The 18,880-nt window shown below is 46.6% G+C and overlaps 1 protein-coding gene across 10 annotated transcripts in view; it reads left to right on the plus strand.

Moving 5' to 3' along the window:
- Window positions 1-18,880, plus strand: part of ACACA (acetyl-CoA carboxylase alpha) — a 256,134-nt gene that overhangs the window by 224,118 nt on the left and 13,136 nt on the right. For all 10 annotated transcript variants that reach the window (XM_014559143.2, XM_032498300.1, XM_014559162.2 and 7 more), the window contains 2 exons: window positions 5,119-5,296; window positions 7,067-7,179. In XM_014559143.2, coding sequence (XP_014414629.1) covers window positions 5,119-5,296; window positions 7,067-7,179 — 291 coding nt within the window. The remainder of the gene's footprint in view (window positions 1-5,118; window positions 5,297-7,066; window positions 7,180-18,880) is intronic.

Consider the following 18,880-nt stretch of genomic DNA (forward strand, 5'->3'; position numbering starts at 1 on the left):
GGGCGGGGGAGCTGAAATCCCTTTCATTTATGTGTGTGAGGTTCATTCAGCATCAGATTTCACCTGATCCCAGATTCCTCTGCTGGAGGAGTGACATCAAGGCTTAGGAGAGAATGCAACGCTGTTACTCCTTAGTTACCTCTCTTCCGGGGGAGCCGTCGAGGATTCACTCTTCCTGACATTACTTAGGAGTAATAAGTCAGCCTGGCCGTTTCGTCCTGGCAGACGTGGAGTTCAAAAGTTTGCAGCGTGCCGCTTGTAGGGAAAGCTTGAATCCTGCTGCACATTTTGGCTCCGGCCCAGCCTGACCGCTAGGCTTGTAACAGTAACCACAGCAGTTAAGAGCCGTTGCGCTCTCTCCACCAGAAACCGTGCTAACCATTTTACATGCACCATCTTACACAGTCATCACAAGAAGCGCCTCCAAGGGTGAGTTATAGTATCATCCCTAATTTACATAAATTGAGACTTAGGTTAAGAAAATTTCCCAAGATCACTTAGCTTAAAAATGAGAACACAGATCTGTCTTACTTCCTGTAGCACAGGTTAGCGCCTAGGACCAGAACCAGATCTACTAGCATATCCTGAGAATCAGAACATCTAGGTTCCTGAGAAAGTTCCTACCCACCCACCTCCCCTCTGCTTTGGGGTTATTGTAACCAGAAACTGCCAGAGCTCAGAAATGAATTATGGCTTTTTTTCATTGTAAAATATACATAACGTAATACTTAGCGTTTCAACCATTTGTAAGAGTACAATTCAGTGGCATTAAATACATTCACAGTGTTGTGTGACCATCACTGCTGCCTATACCCCGAACTTTTTCATCATCCCCGACCTAAAGCCTGTATTCATTAAACAATTACTCCCACTTCCCCCTTCCCCCACTCCTAATCAAAAATGAGTTATTGGCCTGATGTGGAGCAGGACCAGCTCTGTTTTCTGGATTTTGGTGCTGCTGCATCCGTTTACACATCACTCAAGTCAAATAAGCTTTGGGGAAGATAGAGATCAGTGTGAAAGCAGGAGGGGAAGATCGCCCTCCTCTCATATTTACATACAGGTCAGGATGTTTCTGACATATTATCTCATGTAAAGGGACCTAAGCGGAGAGTCATTCCATATCCCTTGGGGAGATGTTTGCAGTTTTGGTTTCAATACTGGCTGGGGATTATGCAGGGAGGGAAAATAAACAATTATGCCATCCCTCAGTGCACACAAACACACAGCCAGGAGCCGACTGCACTGTGGGTAAAATGACTCCAAAATTGTGTGTAATGAGTAGGAAAAGATTAGAGACAGCTCTTGCTATGCTGAAAATTGACATTAGTGGAGGGGGAAAAAAAAAAAAACTCTTTACTAGTCGGCCTAGGAGGTCTAATTCGAGCAGTAAAAATATAAATAAATAAATAAAAGCATGTCAAGATGGTATTGGTGCTTTTTTCCCAATGAGCTCTCTCTGGCCGGAAGGCTATTCAGCATAATGCAAAATTAAATTATAAAAACTGGCTGAATATTTAGATGGAAGAGCCATTTGGAAGCAGTTTATTTAGACGAACCGGCAATGACCCACAACAGGGAGACATCAAGCGTGAAATTTACTAGAAATTAGCACCAGGGTCCCAGCCTCAGCATGAATAGCTTGATAGGATGCAAATCCCAGTGATATTAAGCTCCTCACTGCTAGTGCTACAGGGTCACTCTCAGTTGGCTTTTCATGTTATACTTATTATTTTTTCTTGGGACAGGTTATAAATAACAATAAAAAAACATTTATTGAAAACTTTAACTGGAATGAAAGTCCATTTTAAAGTCTCTGATTACTTGGATGTTGACATACAGTGTCAGCCGGCCATAATGAACTCATGAGAGACATTATGTGTTTGCAGCTTGTGTACGCCTGACGCTTACCTTCAGCTTCTAACAGATAATCTTGCCTCAAGCCAGTAAGATCTGTTCCAGTTTCGAGGGCGCGGGGCCCTGGGGATGCCCCTACCCGCCTTGCTCCCTTGTCTGGTACATGTGGCTGCCACGGTTTATCCATGTTGTGTAACAATGAAGGCCCGAGGCAGGATTGGCGCCTGGGTGCTGAGAACACACTGGAAAGACTGTGTGATCACCATTCATGCAGATGTGCTTTGCTCTGAATGCTCAGAAAGCCGCAGGCTCCCGCCTCTCCGAGGAGGAACCTATCAGTATTTTCCATTCCCATTGCCTTTCTCAGGGCCTGAGAACTGACAGGCGGCATATGCATAGCTTTACAACTCCCTGGGCTGATTTCTAGCCGAAACCCTTGGGGATCCCTGCCCTCCCCTGCTACTCTTGGCTCTGCTTGTGCTCTGTCTCTTAAATAGGAAGGGATTTCAAACAAATGTGTGCCCGGTTGTTGCCAAGTGCTTCGGCCTGCCTTTCAGAATGCGTGGTTTGGGGCAGCTGTGATTCAGGACGAGCGTGTTGTTTGTAGAGTTTGTGTGTTCGTGTGCTTGTTTATATTTTAATAGCCTTTGTTGCTTTTTGAGTGTAGTGATGGTTTGGACTGTGGGGTGTTGCTGTTCCAGGTTAGATGGAGGCACTGTTTTCAGTCTCTAGCTTGTCAGCTTTCATGAAGTTTGATGCCCCTTTTCTGCTCACAGTCTTGGGGCCTGGAGATAATTGTTTTGCAGTCAGATCCAAGCCCTTCACATAGCTGGTCGTACAATTTCTGATATTTCTGAACATACCAAAACCTCAGGCAAGATTTAGAAATATTCATTTATTCAGGTCTCTTTTCTGGTTTTTATTTCACTCCACCATTGTATCAGATGCTGGAAAGCAGATTACTTCAGCCTCATGCTCTTTCCTCAAAGTAAGAGTGATGAGTTAAGAATGAAGTAGTTGAATGTGGACTCTGGAGCCAAAGAGACCTGAATTCAAAGTCTTATCTCAGCCACTTACTATTTAAGGCTCGGTTTACTGGCCTGTCACTTGGCTATGAGATTTTTCTGATGATTAAATGGCATGTGTGTGTGTGCACGCGCGCGTGTGCACGTGTAACCGCGCACCCTGGTATACAGTGAGCTAGCCGTGAAGATGAACAGGAGCAATAAAAAAAATTTAAAAAAAGAAAAAAGATGAATAGGAGGGACCAAAGTCCACTTCACAAAAGTAAAACACACACATACTCAACTTACTTATCCCAAACAATTTGCTTATACTGTAAAATCAAGTGTTGTTTTTTTTAATTAAGTAAATGGGGGTACATTTTAAATAAAGTCCTCTCCTTTTCTGGGGAGCTGGGTCTGTTAATCATAGTACAGAGATGGATTTTGATGCAGACATGTCTTTAACAAACAGAAGTGAGTGTAGAAGCTGGAAACTCGATCATTTACCTCTTAACTTACTTTTTCCTTTTTCACGTGGAATGGCTTTTCTGTGTGCTGTTTTCTGTTGTTTCCCTTTTTCCTTTTATCTCTGCCTCCCATTTCTCTGCACATGACGCCGCTGAGGGCCACTCCTCTCCGTTACTTGTTCTGAGACCGTACTCTTGGCAGCACTGAAAAATGTACTGCTAATTACACAATTATTTTATTATGTAGCACTGGTTGAAATATCCACTAAAGAATTAATTTAGTTAAAATAATTTGAACTGAGCAATTATTTTCATAACCACAGAATTAGCGCAAAGCGCTTAAAGTCCTTTATTCCCTGCTCTTCATAGAGCAGTTGTGTAATTAGCAGTAAATTTTTTTGGTCTTTGCTTTCCTCCCAAAGGAATAAACGTCTTTGTTCTGATCACATACACGGAGTATGTGACCATTCACGTTCCACACAGAGTACGGGGTTTTCCCTGGGGCATCTTCCGAATTTTTGCAATTCCTTCCCGGACCAGCCAGGTTGGGCACTGGAGAACGGCCTGTGCCTTGCCGTGAGCGTGCTCACTGACAGCTTCTATAGAGAGTCGTTTTTACTTCAGAGGAGGCAGCGGTTTAATTTGCCAGTAACTACAATGAAAGCAACTTCTATTTGGTTGGCTCTTAACCTCCTGAAAAATGCTTCTTTGCTTTGGATTTCCAGATTGATTTATTCCAAATTGAGATCCTCTCTTTGATAGGAAAGTTTGAACTCAGTTGAACCTGTTATTTGGTGTTTCAAAAGGATCCATTGTGGTTCCACCGAAATACTCATTAAACATCTGGACTCATAAACCTAAAACTTTAGCAATGGTTAGACTTCAGTGAGCTAGGAAATGGGAGGAAGTCATAAATTATTGGGAAATAAATAACTGGCCCTGCTTTCCAAGGACTAACTATGCACCAAGGGTTCCTTTTGTAATCCCTTTGCGGGGGTTACGAAGTATAGTCTTTAGCATAGTGAAGAGGTGGCTCCTCTTTTTATACAGCTGTGTGATATTTCCAATATATACATTTCCAATTAAATACATTTAATTTTTTCTCTCATTGATACCCTGATAAAAATGCGGCTGATAAAGAATTAATTTTTCTTTCTTGCTATGTTCTTTCCAAAGCGCATGTATGTGTCCATTCATTTATTCAGCAGACACTAAGCACTCTGTTTCAGGTACTGGACAGGACCCTGGGGATGCAAAGAGGAAAGATGCAGTTTTTGAAGATAAAGTTTTTGAAGGATCCATTTCCATTTGCTCTGCATTTTAAGGGCTTAAAGTATGCTGAGTATCACAATGAGAAGAAGACGAGAAGAACTGAAAAGAGCGTGGGTAGTTCCTCCAGAAAACTTAATGTCGTGCGAGAGATCACATATTGACGTGAAAAATACTCAACATTTGTAGAGCAAATGTGAATTAATGTGGTGAGACCTGAGTGCAGAAATTCAGGGAGGATGTAAAGTGGATATGCAACCCACAGGGCCTGCACACAGAATCTTAGGAAAGAGAATATACTTCTTGTGGGCTTTTGAAGATTCCCCTGCAGTCTTACATAGAACGCAGGTGGAGACACCAATCGCTTTAGTCTTCAGGGTGGCCAGACAGGAACTGGGTTAGCTGCACCCCCAGACCTGTCGCCTCTGGCTGTGAGCAGCCTTGTTTTCTCTGTGTACCACAGTGTGAACGGTGTTTGGAAGCACTGCTTCATGGTTCCCAATTTGTCTCGCCCTCCACAGATATGTACGACCAGGTGCTGAAGTTCGGTGCTTACATCGTGGATGGCCTGCGGGAGTGCTCCCAGCCTGTGATGGTTTACATTCCTCCGCAGGCCGAGCTTCGGGGCGGCTCCTGGGTCGTGATTGACCCCACCATCAACCCCCGGCACATGGAGATGTACGCTGACCGAGAAAGCAGGTAGCACTCCTTCCTCTCTTCTGCTCACTGCCTCTAGGGGTCCTCCGGCTGTGCGCTTCCTCCTGGGGAGCATTATAACCAAGGGTACTCTCTCTGAGTCTGTCTATCCCCAGAGGGTACCAAGGTCAGAAAAACAGGCTTTCTAAGTAGCATCTGCTGGCGTGAGACGGGAACCAGGCTGGAGTCAGGCTCTCTCAGTGTGGCCCCCAACACCAGGTTCTTTTACCACGAGGTCCTCTATTCCAGGCGCCCCCGAACTCTGTGCGATTCCCTCCCATATGTTGTTCAGATATACCTATCAGTCTCTCTTAGGTAAGTGGCAGGGGGAGCGTAAAGCAAGTTGGTAGCAGAAGGACTGAGTTGTCAGTCTGGAGTCCTGGGGTCTTCACCAGCCCTGCTGCTGACTAGTGAGGAGCCTGGAGCGGTCCTCACCCTGCCTGGGCTGCTTCTCCTTGTCTGTAGAACGAGCTGGGTGGTCGTGGAGGTGCACCACAGCCCCCAAATTCTATGTTTCAGACCAAAGCATCTCCCCCACAGTCCAGCTTCTCACTCTGGTGTTCTGGGAGGCTTGGAGAACACAGTGTTTGCAGCGCCCAAAGGACTGCAAGAGAGCATCCCAGGCTTCTATTAGGCATCGAGTACCTGAAAACACTTAAGTAAAACAGATTAAATCCAGCCTCCCTTCACAATCTGTTTTCAACCCTTATCAAATTAGGTAAATCTCATCATATTTCCTTGACATTTTCCATACCAGTTCCTACATCCAGTCGTTTTATAGAGCACCTATGTCTCTCTTTTCCCCAAAATTTCAGCCTCTTACTTCAGAAGCTGCTTAGGAGAGTCCAATAGTTTTATTGTCAAATCACTGGGTTAACGTTTGATTCTTAGGGACTTTTAAGTCCTCACTTAGCCCCTGGTTTGATATCAGACTGGAGATAGTGCCTCTGCAGACTTTACAACAAGACTGTCTCGTTTCAGATCCAACTCTGTCTCTTGTTAGACTTGGACAAGTCTCTTACCTTCCTGTACCTTAGTTTCTTCATCTGTGAAAGGTGGATAGTAATACCTTACCTCATAGTGGATGTAGACCGGGCCTGGGACTGTCATGAAGTTGTTTAAGTAAGCACTTAGAACAATGCTATGCTGTGCCAAGCATTAGCTATAATTTTTTTTTTTTTTGAGGTGTTTAGGGCAATGTTCCTGGTAATAGGACATCATTAGGATGCACTAGAAGTGGCCTGAAACCTTTCACTTTGTCATTTCCATAGCAGTGGGCAGAACGTTTCCTCTGCCGCTTGGCCTGGCCTTGTGTGTCTCAGTGCCACCAGCAGGCTGACGTCCTGTGTAGGACTGACTGGCGCTCACCCCGCATCAGTCCACCTGAGTGATGGAGGTGGTTCTCCTGTCACTGTGCCTACACCATCTTTTTTTTTTTTTTTTTTTTTCTGGAAAATGTGATTCCTGTTACTCTTATGAGCTATAGGTGATGGGATCTGTATTGTTCTCCCTTTGAGATGGATGTAGGCTCGTGTAGTAATGAGAATCATTTTCATTGCTTTTTTGCCAGGGTTTTCTCATACCCCACTTAGACTCTTCTCTGGTGCCTGCGGCTCTCCCTGGGGTTACTTATGTGAACCGTGGGTGGGCAAAACCATTATGAAGCTATTTCCTGGTCCACAGATTGTAACTGGCCTCATTCTGTTGTCTCCTTCCTTTAAAGTGCCTCTGTTTCTGTTTTGTTTTGTTCCCCTTTCTTTCCCTCTGATCCAGGGGGTCAGTTCTGGAGCCAGAAGGGACAGTAGAAATCAAATTCCGCAGAAAGGATCTGGTGAAGACCATGCGTCGGGTGGACCCCGTCTACATCCACTTGGCTGAGCGATTGGGTATGTCTGCCCGTTCTCCTGGCAAATCAATGAGCCGTTCAGCTGATTTGTAATGAGTGCATTCATAGGCCAGGGGAGGAGGCACTGAAGCATTTGATCAAATTCATGATAATCTTTATTTACTGTCCTCTATATGGTAAGAACCCTGGTAGAATATAACAGTGTGTGTAATAGGAGGGAAAGTGGGCCCTGAAAAACCAAAAGTCACCTGATTTTTCTTCTGATATTCCCTTACAGTTCAAACAGCCCATCTTTCTGGCTTGTGGATGTCCTTGTAAAGAATGATTAGCTGGAAGTGGCTGTTGAGGGCAGGCTGATCGGGGGAGAACATGCTAGGCTTAAATACCCTGTTTCTGCTTGTCTCCTTGGATGAGCCCGCCTCCTTTCTGAGGGGTGTGAGAGTCAGTGTCATGGGGTGGGAAATGCCAGAGCCCTGCCTCGGTGGCGTTCTGGGGCCATCCTGAGCTGGAGGAATGGAAGTGAAGACTGTGCACTGTGTGCTTCCAGACAGGCCAGGCAGCAGCCACCCTGGAGCACTCACGCTTGGTGCTTCCAGCCATTCCTGCGCTGCTCATTTGTTGTGGGAGCTCTTGGAGGAGGCTTGCGATTTGAACATTGGACTAAACCACGGGAGCCCTGTGTCAAATCCTTTTTAAATGCTGATTGTCTGCCCAGGTCTCCCATTTAGCTCCTTGCTATGTTAGGAAAGATAATAGCTTGAGGTTCTTTTGTTTGTTGGTTTGGTTTGGTTTTTCCGAAGGAACAGAGAGATTGTCTTTAAAATGTAGTGAAACTCAGTGAATGAAGGCATAAAAAAAGAGATGCCAGCTCATTTGTGTTCCGAAGAGTGATTTAATTAGTAAAGTACCATTTGTGAACCCTTTACATCCTCACGCTCTAGAGACACAAAAACTCCTGAGTGTTTGCCTCCCTCACTCTAGAGACCACACATGCTGGCAGACACAGTGTGGCTTGGGTCACCATGAACCCTGTTTTTGTCCCAGTGTTTGCCATTAGGAAACAACCACCAGTAACTCGAACCCACCGCTGCCTGATTGTTTTGTGGGAAAGGCACACACACAACAAGAAATTGGCAAAGTTGCTTCTAAAATCTATTGCCACCCTGAATTGTTGAGGTGGTGGGTTTTTTTTTTTTTTCCTCCTCTTTCTTCTGCAAACAGGATAATTACTTCTGACCAACCCCATACACTTTAATTAAAGTAACTGCAGCTCAAGAGCAGGTTACTCACGACTGTACACAGAGAGAGCTCTAAATGCTTCAGCCACTGATAAGCATCTCACTTAGATGGCTCATAATTGCTCCCAGTATCCAGCAATCGCTACTGTTTTTACCACTAATTCTCCACAAAGACAGAAGCACCACAATTGCAGGACACAGCAAATTGCATACTTTTCTTTTTTTTTTTTTCCTTTTTTTCTTTCCTTTTTTTTCTTTCTTTTTTTCTTTTTTGCTGGTTTTCTTTCTGGCCAATTTAAAATTTGTCAAAGTCGGTCTTCTTCTGGATCACTGCCCTTTGATATTTCGCGCACTCCATTTGCCACAAACAAGCCGCAGGGCCGCAGTTCATGCTGACTCCAGCAGAAGCAGAGAGAGCTCCATTTATCTTACACTGCCTGCTGAATTCCTACTCATTAACTGGGGGTTCACTGCCTCTTTTTAACCCCCCAATGGCTGTTATCATCCCTTCGGAGTAACTGGGTGGTAGGAAGGGGGATCCTCTCTGGCATGGGTTTGCAGAACGCCTGGGTGGTGAGGGGTGTGTGGCGAAGCTGCTTCCCCTTGAAGAAAATCCACGTCGCTCCCACCTTCACCCAGGAAGCCCAGGAAGGGGCAAGGGAGGGGATGCCCAAGTGACGGCCGTTTAGTCATTTGTTACAAATCATCTCATTATCAATTTCCTATCCACATTGAAGAAAACCATATTTATTTAACCTTGACCAAAGAGGCACTAGAGAAGGAATCCGTAGTCGGCTAAATGTGAGGCCGGCTCTGACCCTGGGCAGTCAGGGACACGAGCAGTGGATCTGGAGTAAAAACGACCACGCCCAAGCCTTGGGTGTGTTGCTTGCAGGTTTGGGTAAGCCATTTAACTTGGCCAACACACCTTCATCTAGAAAGTGGGGACAACGCCCTGGGGACAATGCCAGCGTGAGGACCAGATGAATGTGCGTTTGCTCTGAATCTGAGACGCATTTTTCAAACAAGGGGGTCGGCATCATTTCCTTCCCATCCTAACCATCAGAAGACGCAGATGGCCACGTTTGGAGCTGAGCGTTCTCTGTGGCTGAGGCCCACTTCGGGAGTGAGGGGTACAGGGAGGGAAATACGAAGGAAACGGAAGAAGTGGCCTTGTCTCTTGGGCATTCATGGTCTTCCAGGGAGACCGCTCACGTCCAGGCGTATCCGTGGCAACAGATGAGCAGGGGTGTGATGGGACACCTGTGCACCCGGCTCCTTTAGGGTTCACCCTGGCTTTTGGCTCCTTTCTCAATGCCCAGAACCAGACTGCCAAAATGCCTTTTCCCAAAGTCAGTGAAAATGACCTCATTTTCCAGACTGGGAGATTGAAGCAAAGGAGGAGTTAAATAAGTCATCCAAGATACAGAGTAAATGTACTTTGGAGCCCAGAAGGGAATTCTGGTTCCCTGTGCTCTGCTTTTCTCAGGATGTCCTCTGGTTTTACCTCGGCTTAATATGGAGCCTGGTCAAAATTAAACAAGAGCTCTTCAAACAGGAGTGCTTTCTGTTTGTGATGTGAAGCCGACTCCACTGAGAGACACGGGACTTAGGAGAAGCCTGTAGGAGTGGGTGTTACCTTGTGCCGCCGTCTCTCCCCAGATCGGCCTCTGCACTGGGGAGCCTGCCGTCAGGGCACTCAGACAAACCAGTGCACAAATGGTTGTGCTCCAAAATGTAAATACTGTTTATTCTCTAAGGGTAATGAATAACAGTTCATTTCTGAACAGCCAACTTCATTTCAGGATTTGTATTTTTTTTTAATGACCTTTTGTCATTTTATATAGTTAGTTTGGGTAAGAAGGAGGTGAATTACTAGTTTGCAGTTCTGTGATTACAGCGGAGTATGAAAATTGTACGTAGATTGCGTCCTGATAAAGGCAAAGGGAAGAATTACCCCAGCAGGAAACGTGGTGTCAGCCCAGACACCAGAGTCCTGCATTGCTGGGCCAGCTCTGACCCTGGGTTCTCAGAACCAGGCCTTGGGAGAGTCAGTGCAGGGAGGAAAATGCCCTACCATTCTGGTTGCCTTGAGGAAATTAAATTCCTTCTCTGGAAATAGAGCGCAGCCCTCCGAGGCCTCCCTGTGTCTCTGTGACATCTTCTACCTCCAGGAGCAGAGAGAGTGGCTGTGGAGCGGGACGGCTTTCCCAGCCTGGCCTCCTGTGTGCCGCTACCTGAGGCCCTCTCCGGGTCCCCACCCTCCCCTTGTGTTCAGAGGGAAATGACAAATCCATTTAGGTAGAGAGAGAACTGTCCAGCCGAGGTGGGACTGCCACTGTAAGCACCCCACTGCCCCTCTCCCTCAGTGTACAAAGAGTACCCAGGTGAAGGAGCTTCTTTCTGCCCCAGACACACATCTCGGTGGCGGCCCTGTTCCCAGACAGCCGGGCAGCCTGCCACGCAGCATCCGGGCTGTGCCCACACAGACAGAGCCTGCCCTATGAGCGACAGCCTGGGCAGCACTGGTGAGCACTTGCCTGGCCGTTCCAGGCCACCCAGTGCCCAGGGGGCCTTGCGGCCTGTGGGACCCTGGTGCAGAGGGAGTGTGGGTGAGAATACATCTGTCTGTGAAAATCCTCAGGAATGCCTCCCTCCCAAGCCTTCTTTTTAGTCCCTAGGATGACAGGAAATGGACACTTCCTTGGGTTGAGGAGGGGACTCAGGGGTTGAGCTGCTTTTCTGACAGAGGTGATCAAAGCATCTGAGTTGTGTAGAGTGCTTTTCCATCTCTTGTGTCCATCTTCAAGATGCTGTAAGCTGAAAAGAGCCAGAGTTGCTTGTTTGAGGCAGAAAGCAGTATTTCGTACTTTTTAATACATATTTTGTCCTTACTGGGAAAGTTGAGGATGGGAAAGAGGGCCTAACACCCGTGCCTGGGGAGGGGCCTCTGGCCTTCTCCCCTGTTGTATCTGGAGCGTCTTCCTGGCTCCGTGGCCACCCAGGCACTGGGCGCTGAGACAATAGGCAACTGAGAAACAACATAAGGTTTTCTGTCCTGACGGTAGAGGTTGTGGGCCATGCCTCCTCCCTTAAATTAGCAGCAGCTTACACCCACCTCATCACACTGATTCAGAAGCTCTTCGGCTTGATACAGTTTAGTGCAATAGTGACTGTTAATGTGCACAGTGGGGCAGCTGGACTGTGACATGGTGACTTGATTGGTAAAAGAATTTACCAGAGATAAAGTATGAGAATAGAAAAGGAGTCTGTTGGATACACTGCCATAGACAACAGCAGGCACACAGGTGGGGGTGCCCCTGTGAGCACCGAGGGCCGGCTGTTGGGGCCTTTTATAAGGTCAGGGTCACACAGTGCCTGATCGGTGTGTGTGCAAGTCTCTTATGGGTTGCAGGTGAGGTAAGAGGTTTAGGGTCCATGAAGGGCGGAGGGCTTTCTGATTCTGGTAAGGTGGGCTGAAACCAGCCAGCCTGTGCGTTACCTGGGGCTGTTAGTTTGCTAGAGGAAACACTTCCCGTAAACAATGTACTTTAGCCCAGGAATGGGGGTCATTGAACTTTGACTTCAGTTGGCCCAACAGTGACAACATTTTGTGGGATGGAGAAGGCGTCCTTTTGGTGTGATCTCTTAACCTGATTGTATTTAGAGAAGCATCTGGGCTTGCCTCTTCCGGAAGGAGTGTCGCGGGTCCATCAGGCTGGAGGGACTGGGGGCGCCATCTTGTTAGACTGAGCCCAAGCTCCTGCCTGTCTGAAGCTGTCGTCAGAACACAGCGGACAGAAAGACCCTCCTCCCCACCTGGCCCCAGCTCACCCAGATCCCCGTCCCTCCACCTGCCAGACTTAGGGAGAGCAACTTAGGGAAAGAAAATAGTATGAACCGCCAGGCTCATTGCTACTAGAATTCAGAGAAGTCCGCGCTGTTTCCTGACCCTTTGGGGTGGGATGTTTGCCTGGGGCACGGGGGACGAGGCTGCAGGGGGAGTAATAGACTTTTTTATTCTCATTTGGAAGTCTCTGGACTTACTATAATGATTTTTAAAAATATGAACAGTAGAGCACTAACACCATTGCAAGGAACCTTAGGGTTAAACATCCCTTGAGAGGACTGCTGTTAAAATCAATATGCAAATACAGTTGTATTTAGGTAGGTATGGCCCCCTTTGAAGGAAAGCAGATATATGAAATTGGGATTTAAAAAAAAAAAACTAGATACATTGGGAGAAATTATTCCTATTACCAAAGGATTATTTGCTTTACCAAGGGATTCACTACAGGGTTCCTTCTAAATAGCTCCCTTAAGGCATTTAAAACAGGATCTGATTTACGCAGTTTTTCAAGAATGTTTTTGTGTAAAGAAAGGCACACCTGTTATGGATACAGAAATAGTTTTGCAGGGTTTATTTTTTTTTTTTTCCCACCCTATCTTAACTGTCTTTATAGAGAAATTTCTTTAGAAAATGTGATTACATAGATCTTTGAAACAGCTACTTAAGTTTGTACTTCTGAATCTTAACAAGATTTCAGTCTTTTTTATGCTGATTTTTCAATCTCCCGGTTGAGGAGTGGGTGTGTGTTCTCACATCTGAGATATTCAGGAGCTTAGTGGGGAGGGTGAGCTAGCCCTTTTTTTAAGCACCCTAAGTATTTAACCAGTCAAAGCACATTGCCTTCTTCAGAGGAGGAAGGCCCATAAAAGTTAAAATTGGGTTTAAATTTACACAGGCTTCTTGGTATAACTTTAAAAAACAATTAAGAATTAAAACAGCACACACTTTAATATCACATTCTTTTATAAAACATTTTTCCTGTTCGCCAGATCAGGACTGTCGTTACATGAATGAGAAATAGCTCAGAAAAGGAAAGAGATTTCTGCAGGGTCACCTAGTGCCTTTGGCTGAGCAGAGATTTTTAGCCAACCATTCCGGTCTTTATTCTGAGTTTTGAAGGCCTCCCACCTCCCCCCAAATCCTACTCCATATGGGTAGCCTGCTCATCCCCAGGGTAAGGCTGGCTGCCTCCTGCTCCCCCCACCCCCAGCGTCGTGGCCAGGTGAAAACACCTCCTGCTGCAGAAACCAGCTGTCTCCTAGAAGCTTCTCTTCAGCTTTGACCCCATGGGGGAGAGACGTGGCTTTGCCTTATATGCTGGCTCCGGGAACACCCGACAGGCTGCTGTCCTGTGGACACTTGCAGGTCAGGTTAACTTGTTTAAAAAGCATGGACTCTGAAGCCAGACTGCCACGCCCACATCTCAGCTCTGCCATTTCCTAGCTTTGTGGTCTTGGACAAATTACTTCACTCTTTTGTGCCTCAGTTTCCCCATCTGTAAGATCTCAGTGACCTTTTAGGGTTGTGGCAAGGATTTAATGAGATAAAAAGTACTTAAACAGCACCAGCATATAGTAACGTTTCAATAATGCTAGTGATAAAGGAAAAAATGTGGGGGCGTGAGAGGAGGGCTGTGTCCCAGGTCTTGGCTGAGTCCCTGGGATGCACCCCACCAAGTGAGGGTCCTTGGCTTCGCGCAGGAAAGAATTCAAGAGTGAGCCACAGCTGAGAAACAGTAGGTTTATTCAGAGAGCTGCACACTCCATAGACCGAGTGTAGGCCGTCTCAGGAGGGCGGAGAGGTGAGAGGCATGGGGGTGGTTAAAGCAGAGGTAGACACATACTCCACCGACAGCGCGGGCCTCTCAGAAGACAAGAGAGAGAGGAGGCATGAGGCGCAGTGTAGCTGGTTTTTATCTGCTAACGAGTGGGAGGATTGGCCCCACTGCACTGGGGAAGGGATGGAGATTCCCGGAGCCGGGCCGCCACCCTCTCTGGCCTTTCACGTCAGCCTGGGAGCTGTCACGGCACCTGTGGGCATGTCAGGCGCCATGCTGGTACATTAGTGTCTTCCTGATGCTCGAGGTCACTGGAGGTCGAATCTCCCGCCATCCTGGGCCTGCGGGTCTACTGGGAGTAGACTTTTCTGCCATCTTGGTGCTAATTGCTGGGTGAGTCTTTTAATGGCTGTGTCCTGCCCCTTCCTTCCTGTCTCATTAGCTCTCATTTGATCAGACTAGTAGTGCCTCGTATGGCATTTAACTCTTTTTTGTTGTTGTTGTTAAGTTAAAAAAACTTTTTTATTTTTACCCCTTAATGGGGGCACTCGTACGTGCCAAGCACTGAGCTGCACTCCTACCCTCCCGCCCTCCACATTCAGCCTTATACATTAAACATTTTTCATTATAAGGTTGGGTTTTTAGGATTTCATGGGGTTGTTTTGGGGGGAAAGGAAGGGATGGGGATAACCTACCTCTCTTCCCATTTCAACTTTTCCTAGAGTAGGATTCTAGAAAAGAATGACTTTCCTCTCTGTAGCATATTCTTAAATACACACACGCGCACACACACACACACACACACACACAGAGCCTGGCTTGCTTTCCTAAAAACCCTGAGGCCCTGCAATCTGGCTAGAAAAGAAAGAAAACCATTCCAAGATATTTAATTGTACAGGGAGCTTACAGGATTGATCGAGAGCTTAGCTTTTTACAATAGTCCAGTGAATAAGAAATGCTCCTGACAAACGATCAATGATGGGATAATCACTCTTTATCCCCCTCCTCATTCTTACCTTCTTTCTTTCAGGAGAACAGAGTTCAGAAGTCAAAAATCTTTATAGACACCGCTTTTAAATTAAGCAGAAAATAGACATTGACATATTTGTTAATCTCCCCTAAATCATTACTGGGGCTGGCTGCTTTGCTGTACAAGGAGAGGGGCCCTCGGTATGCTACACAAGGTGTAACTAGCTTAGGAGCAGCCTTTTATTTTCAGAAAATAAAATTGAGAAAACATTCTCTGCCCCCCACCCTTACCCCCTTAAAACATGGCACACGAATCTTCGGCTTTCTCACGTGAATGTAAAAATACACACATTCTCTACTTGTGTCGTTTCCTTGCTTTGAGGCTCTTTTGAGGTGGGTCTTGAACTGCAGCCAGAGGCACCACTGAAGGAATCAAACAGAGGGGCTTTGGGGATGCTCTGTGACCCTCCTAGTCTTGGGAAGACCAGAGCATTTGAGGTGTTTATTTCGTTGATTCTTTCAAAGCTCTAGAATAGCTTGATTGGGTGGGTGAGACCTTCGTTGTTCCAGGAACTAGCCTCCTCTGTCCCTCCAACTGGGTAAAGCCAAGTCCTTGTTCCCAGAATGCGCTGTTCCCGAGCACAGAGGTCCTCCCTTCTGCACCCACTGCTGAGCCGCGCGCTCAGCTCCTCCTAACACAGTGAACCAAACTCTCCAGCTAACTGCCCTTCTGTGGCCACTGCCAGGACACCTGCTTGGCCACTCTCAGTACCATTTAATGTGGAAGAACACAGGCTTCACAGACAGCTGGACCCAAGTGTAAACCCTGACTTTGCTTCTTAAGATCTGGGTGCCACTGAACAAGTCACTTTTACATTTCAGAACCTCGGTTTTCTCACTTGTAAAACAGGTACCTGTGAGTTGGGGTTACCATGAGGACCAGGGTGAGGTATGTGAAGCAGCTTGGAAAGCGTTCAGTGACGTTGAAGTATCAGCTTGGCAGCAGTGTTAACAGCCGACCAGACCAGGGTCTGAGTTGTGCATCGTGACTTATGGGCTGTGTGATCCTGCAGGCGCGGAGTGCAGTGCCTGGCACCTAGGACATGCTCAGTGAGTGGTGTGTGATATATGTGGGGCACAGACACTGTGTAGATGTTGCTGACCCAGAGGGAGGATGCTGTGAGGGTCTGGAGGTCCCTACTCAGCGACACTCCTGGTCCTGCCATCCCTTGGCCCCCAGCAGGGCTGTGATTTTACCTGCTCATCTCAGAGCACCTCAGAGGTACTGCGAGTCCCGCTCCAGACCACCACAAGAACGTGACTATTGCAGGAGAGCCAGGCACATGAGGATTTTTGGTTTTCCAGTGCATAGAAAATTACATTTACGTAACTACATTACTGCAGTGTGCTATACTGTAGTCTTTTAACTGTGCAGTAGCATTATGTCTGAAAAAACAATGTACACACCCTAACTCAAAAATACTTCAGTACTAAAAAATGTTACCCATCATCATCTCAGCCTTCAGCAAATCATCATCTTTTTGCTGGCGGAGGGTCTTGCCTCTGTGCTGGTGGCTGCTGACTGATCAGGGTGGTGCGTGGCTGCGGCAGTTTCCTAAACTAAGACAGGAGTGAAGTTGGCTTACTCCTCCTTTCTCGAATGATTTCTCCGCAGCACGCAGTGCTGCTGGGTAGCGTTGCTTGACGTCACCATAACAAATCTAATACAGGTTTGCCTCGTTATTTTTTGTTTTGTTTTGCTTACACTTTCAAACTTTTTCACTGTTACTATATTTCTCATGGTGGTCTGTGATCGGTGATCTCTGATGTCACTTTTGTACCTGCCTTGGCATTTTTTAGCATTATGGTATTCCTTAGGCATGCCTGTAACAGGAGCAGCTGCCCTCCGGTCTCAGGCCTGCCTGGAGACTCGCATCTGACCCGCAGAATGGGTATTACTGGGGACGTCGCCTAGGTCTAGTTGAGGGGTGGAGCTGAGATGGGACTCCTACCTTATCAGGCAGGAGTCTGCCATCATCATCTAGCCTTTTCTGAAATTAAAGGGATGCTCCTGCCAAAGCACTTGTAAGAGTAAGTGAGGAGCGAGCAGAGGCTCAAAGGCTTCTGGAGCCACGGTGCTGCGCCCGGGCCCCAGCCCCGCCCCTTTCTAGCTCTGTGACCTTGGCGAGTCCCATGAATTCTCAGTGCCTCAGCTTCCCTGGCTGTCAGATGAGGGTAACAGGATTACCAACCTCATAAGATTGTTGTGAGGATTAAATGAGTCACTAGATATAAAGCCCTCAGAACAGTGCTCAGTGCCTTCTCAGCATTACCTTTGGTTCCTGATTATATGCGCTGGGGAGCCAGGATAAACTTTTTGGGTTTTTTTTAGGTTTTGCTTATTGTTTAAACTTCAACTTCATATAATTTTACAGGAGAAGCTATACGAATAGTACAAGGAACTTCTGATGCCCTTTTCTCAGATCCACCTCCTCCTGACGTCATGTTCCACAGGCTTTACTGTCTCCATGTGCTCCCCGCTCACTCTCTCCACACATGTTTTCTTTGAACCGTCTGAGTGTAATCCGTAGACTTCACCCTCCTTTATCCATAAATACTCAGTGCATGTTTCTCTTACATAAGCACAGTACATTTATTAAAATCAGGAACTATAGCATTGATACAACACTACTGTCTAATCCATGATTCATATTGAAGTTTTACCAGTTGTCCCAGTAAGGTCCTTAATAGCTTTTTCTTTGGCGGGGGGCAGGGTTTCAGATCTGAGATCTAGCCTCAGGCCACATGTTGTCAGGTAGTTTTAATCTCCTCTAATCTGGACTAGTTCTTTGGCCTTTCTTCGTCTTTCATGATCTTGACGGTTTTTAAAGAGCACTGGCCACTTTTGGTAGCATGTTTCTCAGTTTGGGTTTGCGTTCTATTTCCCCGTGGTTAGATTCAGATTAGGCACTTTTGGCAGGAATATGGCAGGCGTGACGTTACAGCCTTGTCAGGACATCATGTCGGGGGCACATGGTGTCAGCCTGGCCTGTTCTTGGTGCTGGTTAACTCTGATTACGTTTTAAGGTCTTGTTCACTAGGTTAATCCACTGTCAAGCTGCCGCCTTCCCCTTTGTACCCAGGAAGTAATGTGCATGGGACCGTGTGAATATCCTGTTCCTCATCGAACTTTCACTCACTAGTTTTATTGATAACTCTTGGCAGATCAGTCACTGTGATGGCTGTGTAATGGTGGCTTTCTAATTCCATCTTTCCTTCTGTGTCTATTAGCTGTTAGTCTGGGGCGAAGGAGCGCTCTCCCTTCTCCCTCGTTTAATTATTTATGTCAGGGTGGACTCACAGGTTCTTATTTTATTCTATAAATATTCTATCTGGTACTCAAATTGTCCCAGATTTAGCCAGTTGGAACACCTTCAGACTGGCTCCTGTGTCCTTACAACATGTCCCAATCATTTTTTGAGTGTTTCCTTGCTTTTTGTGACAAAATGTTCCGGGTTCATCTTAGCTCTTTGCTGCCTCAGCCCTGGAATCAACCATTTCCCCAAGGAGTCTTGTTTCTTTTTACTTGAGGAGGAAAAATGTTTGCTTCCCTCTCAGGGGTGTTTTACCTGAGACAGTCTCATGTCAGAAGAAACCAGCCAGCCCTCCTCCCAGGAACTCTCCAGGCAGTTCCAGCTGGAGTGGGGGCCTCCCTCTCATCCCACAGTGGGGCCCGCGGTCGTCATGCTGTTCCCCTGGTTTGGAAGGAAGGCTGCTGAGGTGTCAGGGGCGCCCAGTGGTAGGTCAGTGATGGCCCTCTACATGAGAGCCCAAAAAAGATAGCCTTCCCCAGTCTTCATCACAATTTCAAAGTAGTGATGGGTTTAAAAAAAAAAAAAGTGGAGTT

The sequence above is a fragment of the Camelus ferus genome, chromosome 16, assembly GCF_009834535.1.
Source record: "Camelus ferus isolate YT-003-E chromosome 16, BCGSAC_Cfer_1.0, whole genome shotgun sequence".
NCBI classification, from domain to species: Eukaryota; Metazoa; Chordata; class Mammalia; order Artiodactyla; family Camelidae; genus Camelus; species Camelus ferus.